The sequence below is a fragment of the Epinephelus moara genome, chromosome 16, assembly GCF_006386435.1.
Source record: "Epinephelus moara isolate mb chromosome 16, YSFRI_EMoa_1.0, whole genome shotgun sequence".
Taxonomy (NCBI): Eukaryota; Metazoa; Chordata; class Actinopteri; order Perciformes; family Serranidae; genus Epinephelus; species Epinephelus moara.
Genome location: NC_065521.1, coordinates 20,317,417 through 20,322,369, shown reverse-complemented (window position 1 = coordinate 20,322,369; position 4,953 = coordinate 20,317,417). Strand labels below are relative to the sequence as shown.

Below are 4,953 nucleotides of genomic sequence, written 5' to 3'. Positions count from 1 at the left end.
AGGTTTGTTTTAAATGAGAATTAAAAGACAAATCTTGATCAAATATTACTCCGAGGTTTCTTGCGGTAGTGCTAGAGGCCAGAGCAATGCAATCTAGAGAAACTATGTCACCACTGAGAACAGTTGTAAAGTCTAAAAGAGCTGCAAGATTGAATTATTTTATCCCCATTCAAGTTAGTGGAGCACTAAACTAGAAGTCCGCCACTCAGGTGTCCTCGGCAGCCGTAAGTCTCTAGTGCGCCTGCTCTATGGGCCCAATGATGTGGAAGCAGCGCCGATCTTCTGGGTAATTTCATACCGCAGAAAAAGAGCTTTTCTCGCTTGAATGAATGGGGGCCCGCAGCCAATGCTTTGTCCAGGTCTCTTAATACATCCATGGTGTGACCACTAGTGATGATGTACAGAGCAGGCCCCATATTATATGTGTCTATAAGCAAACATGCGGATGCACTCTTTGGTTAACTTATTGGTTATCTTCTTTGTAGTTTTCTCCCACGTTCTTACACTTCTCCAATGTCTAACTTTGTGCCGTCACCAGGATTTAGGTGCACTGAAGATACCGGAGCAGTCCCGCCTTGCCATCTGGCGAGGTCTGCAAGACATGAAACAAGGTGCTCCCCTCCAACTGCCTGCCTCCACTCATCACCATGACTATCATGGCCAGCAGCTTCTTCGCTCCAGCAGCAACATGACTGCCTCTGCCATGGCGGCCATCGGGGCTGCCAGTGGGGAACTCCAACGTCAGCGCGTCATGGAGGCTGTGCACTTTCGTGTCCGCCACACCATCACCATTCCTAACAGGTCAGGGGTCGTTGGGACGTCAGGGATGGCAGCAGCTACTGATGAGTGGGCTGACTTTGGTTTCGACATGCCCGATTGCAAGCTGTCACGCAACAAGCACTCCATCAAGGAGGAGTTCATGGACAGTGATGTTCAATGAGCCTGAAGAGAACCTCTTTGGACTGGTTTTCCAATATGACTGTCAGCAGCAGCCTATTTACAAAGTAAAAGCATGTGGATACAGTCTTTCAGTGTGCTTTCAGGTGTTGCTGTCATATTTCGGTCAGTGATATTGCAGAGAATCAAGTTCCATTTTGACTGTGGGACATTTCAGTGTGTTAATGCACCTTCCTGTGCAGTCTAGTTTGTGCTTGAACAATTGTTTCACCCAGAAGACTGAACATGAGATTACACAAAAGGACGTCTCAAGTCTAATTAGCAAATACCATTGTGGTAATACAGCATTGTCAAGACCACGCTAAACACAAACGGACTGGACGATACTTTTTGGGACTCTGATAAATGCATGTTAATAAATATTGAGTTTTTTTCTGGAAAACTAGAATATTGTTTAGTTGCGCTGTGCAATAATAAGTAACACATTTTTCTTTTACAGCATCCAGTTACATTTATAGTGAACGAAAAATTTAGCAATTGCACAATCACAAATGTCAGAGTGGATGAATCACCGTTTCACAACTTGCTAGTTTCAGTTTTGTGTTTGAATATGCAAAAGTAGTTCTCAGCTGACTTATTTATTGTTCTTACAGTTTTCCCTCACTTGTATAAATGTATATACTGTATGTTGTAAATGTTTTGGACTAGATGTGGTTGTAAAGGGGTATGTAGATTCAAAATGTTGTATCTCCTGTTCGAACCAAATGTAAAGAACTGAATGATAAATCTGGTAAAAACTCACACCTATGGTAACTCATAGTCATGTATATTTTTAATGGCTATGATAATGTGATGACCTCTAGTTTAGTATACGCTTATCATTTCATTGTTTAAAATTTGCTTAATGGGCTTTGGTATTAATTGTGTGTATTCATGAAAGCTAATGGAAATCACAGTCAACACGTAAGATCAGAAGTTAGACATTGTATCCATTACTTTTTCAGGAAATACTGTAATTCTTGTATAGAAACATGTTGCAAAACAGGTGAGAGACAAACTATCAAAACAGTATTATATCTTAATAACTGGGATCTAATCGTAATTGTGAATAACATTAAGAATAGCATCCCTGTTTACCAAGACATTAGAAAAGACCGTAGCATTTTTGTCCTTCTCCGTGTATATTTGAAAACCTTGCAGGGCAAGGTCCTCACATATTGATGATCATAGCTAGTTGTGTACCTAGTATGTATCTTCATGGCACTTGTTTGTGGATATTTAATAGCAACATTCCAGTTTTATGTCTAGATTGCCATCCATAATGATTAATCATGGTGCAATTCTAGTAACAGTGTCAAAAATGTGTTTGTAGTAACTACTTGACTTTGTAACATGATGATTTGTACCTGTTTTATATCCATTTTCTTTACAAAAGCCTTCTCACTTACAAAGATAAACATACTTTCACCCACTAACCACCAACTGGTCAAATAAGAGCACTTTAATGCTTTAAAAGTAAAGCAGTTTAGGATTATTTGTGCTTATGATCAGTATTATGCATAACCACAATGTGAATAGAAATAGTGCTTGTTTTAATATACCTGGTAAGGTTGTTTTTTTTGTCACCAGTTTTGTAAAGATTAATACGTGTACCTATATGACTACTGCTGTTCATCTGTGTCCAGAAAAGATTGTTAAGTACAGTGTTTTATTTTTCTTTCTTAAAATCTTAGATATTAAAATATTTGCCTTCCTCTGAGGGACTGTTTTAATGTATTCATTTTTTTTATATTTATTTATTTTACTCGTGATTTTTAACAAAAACATACGGGCAGGTTTGAAAGCCATGTTTTCTATAAAAGGTTGTTTTCTTTAAAAATTAGTAAAATTACACCATTTATCATAGCCAGAGACTGTAAAAACAAAAAGTATTGTTGGATTTCTGACAGTCCTTGAACACATCATGTGCGACCAACACTTCCATCAGAAAAAAACAAAACAAAAAACAACCAAATCTGAGCTTAAAAGGTGATATGTCATCAAAATCACTTCATCTCATTTAAAATCTCGTCAAAAATAAACTGTTTGCCCTAACCACCAAAAAACAGATGCTTTTTCCCAACTTCCAGATTTTAACTGTTAAACATCAAAGGGTACGTTTTAAAAATCTAATGACTAATTTATTATAGAAGGAGCATCATGCATTTTCTGCCAGTCACCTAGAGAGGGTCAAGAAAAATATTTGTACATCAGTGGAGGGTTACAAAACACACACCCCAGCCACCCCCCTCTGATAAGTAAAGAACGGTCCCTAATGTGTCTCTTTATCAAAGTTAAAAAAAAAAAAAAAAAAAAGGTTTAAGACTAATTACTGGTCTGAGTTTCATTTGAATGGACATTAAACTTCATTGTCAACATTGCGACACGCACCGTAAATTAGTTATATTATATTACTAACATAGGGAAGTGCGTTCATGTGTTTGTTCATGGCATAGACTGTATAAAAATAGATTCATGGCAATAGGCGGAAGTCTTCAATAATCGAGAGCAGTTCATCGATTATTTTCTGGGCTCAACTATCCCTCCTGCCGTCAGCTCGAAACCTCGCGGAAGTACTGACGTGTTCACACCAGTTTGCACGAGAAGTGGCTAGTTTAGCTAGCTAGGTAGAGCCGGGTAGTGACACAGCGGCCGTATCAGGTAAGAAAAGACTGTCATTGATTATTTTCACCGTAATCGCAGCCACAACCAAGAGACGCAGACAGGTATTGAAACTAAGAAACACATTTTAAAACGAGTGTATCATTCAGTGAGTGCGGATGTGGTCAACTTACAAGAGAATGGTTTTTATTTCTAACCGGGCTAGCTGGCTAGCTGTGAAGCCGTTGGCAACGTAATACCGTATCTCCGGAAGTGAGTTGTCAGATTGTCGCATTCCTTGCTGGTATTTGTAGTTCAATATTTTCCTTATAAACGTAAATTGTAATGGAAAGAGGGCGAAACATGAACTACATTTTCTTTTGACAGGATTTTAATAGACGGTACACTGCAGTTGTGTGAAATGTAGGTATATAAATGCATTTACGGGCCAAAAAGGGTCGATTGAATCCTTACTAAAACTACACAACCCACACGAGCAGTAATTTGGACCAAAGGGCAATGTACATTTAGATGGATAGTTAGCTATTTCTAGGGCTAATTTGTAAGCTAACGAAACTAAACTTTAAAATAATATCATTGACGAAACCTAAGTAACAGTTGTTGCGTGATTTTTTTCGATACTATCCACGTCATGGTTTTCCCAAAGAGCCTGTTGTGAGAATTATGATTTATTAGCTGCCTTCCTGACTGCCTAAGCCTGTTAGCTAGGTATGCAGCTAACGTTAGCCACAACCACGAACAGCTCTACACGGTCTTGCCTCTCTTTGGCTAACGTTGCATGTCTAAAATGAATCATTAAAAGGCCCTGTAATCGCAACAGCAACACACTACGAGCTACGATTAAGTGTATCTGAAACACACCCCCAGGCTTCAGTGTTTAAGGTGGACAACCAGCTAACGTGCCAAGAAAATGTATGATCCAGTCGTTACGAAGTCAACGGATGTCTGAGAAGTCCAAAGTGAAAGTAGCCGAAATATGTCGCTATTGGTCGCATTGAAGTTTTAACATCGTCACTTAGCTTGTTAGCTTTTACAGAGCCACAACTAGGTTTTATTCTCCAGGCCATTTCGCCTAATGCCCGTAATCTACATGGATATCATTCTGATCTCCTCTTCCACTTGTGCGTGTGTACCTGACTGTCAAACAGCTGCCTATCCTATCCACATCATCACAGCTGAAAGAGTGTATGACACAGAGACTGCCACTAGTTTCTGGTCTTTATAGGTCCAAACAGCTTGTCCTCTTTTTAAAGCTGATCCCAAATTTCAGTAGTCATATCTTCTTCTTAACTATTCTTCCTGGATGTGTTACAGAATCAGAATCAGAATCAGAAATACTTTATTGATCCCCGAGGGGAAATTATTTATGTTACAGGTGCTCCTTGCAAGAGAGGA

General features: G+C 39.0%; 2 protein-coding genes across 5 annotated transcripts in view; both read left to right on the top strand.

Moving 5' to 3' along the window:
• Nucleotides 1-2,650, top strand: part of tp73 (tumor protein p73) — a 32,218-nt gene extending 29,568 nt beyond the window's left edge. For all 3 annotated transcript variants that reach the window (XM_050064961.1, XM_050064963.1, XM_050064962.1), the window contains one exon: nt 539-2,650. In XM_050064961.1, coding sequence (XP_049920918.1) covers nt 539-940 — 402 coding nt within the window. In that variant the 3' untranslated portion in view covers nt 941-2,650. The remainder of the gene's footprint in view (nt 1-538) is intronic.
• Nucleotides 2,651-3,474: 824 nt separating this feature from the next.
• rer1 (retention in endoplasmic reticulum sorting receptor 1) overlaps nt 3,475-4,953 on the top strand; it is a 9,844-nt gene continuing 8,365 nt past the window's right edge. For both annotated transcript variants that reach the window (XM_050065185.1, XM_050065184.1), the window contains exon 1: nt 3,475-3,597. The gene's annotated coding sequence lies outside the window, so the exon portion shown is untranslated. The remainder of the gene's footprint in view (nt 3,598-4,953) is intronic.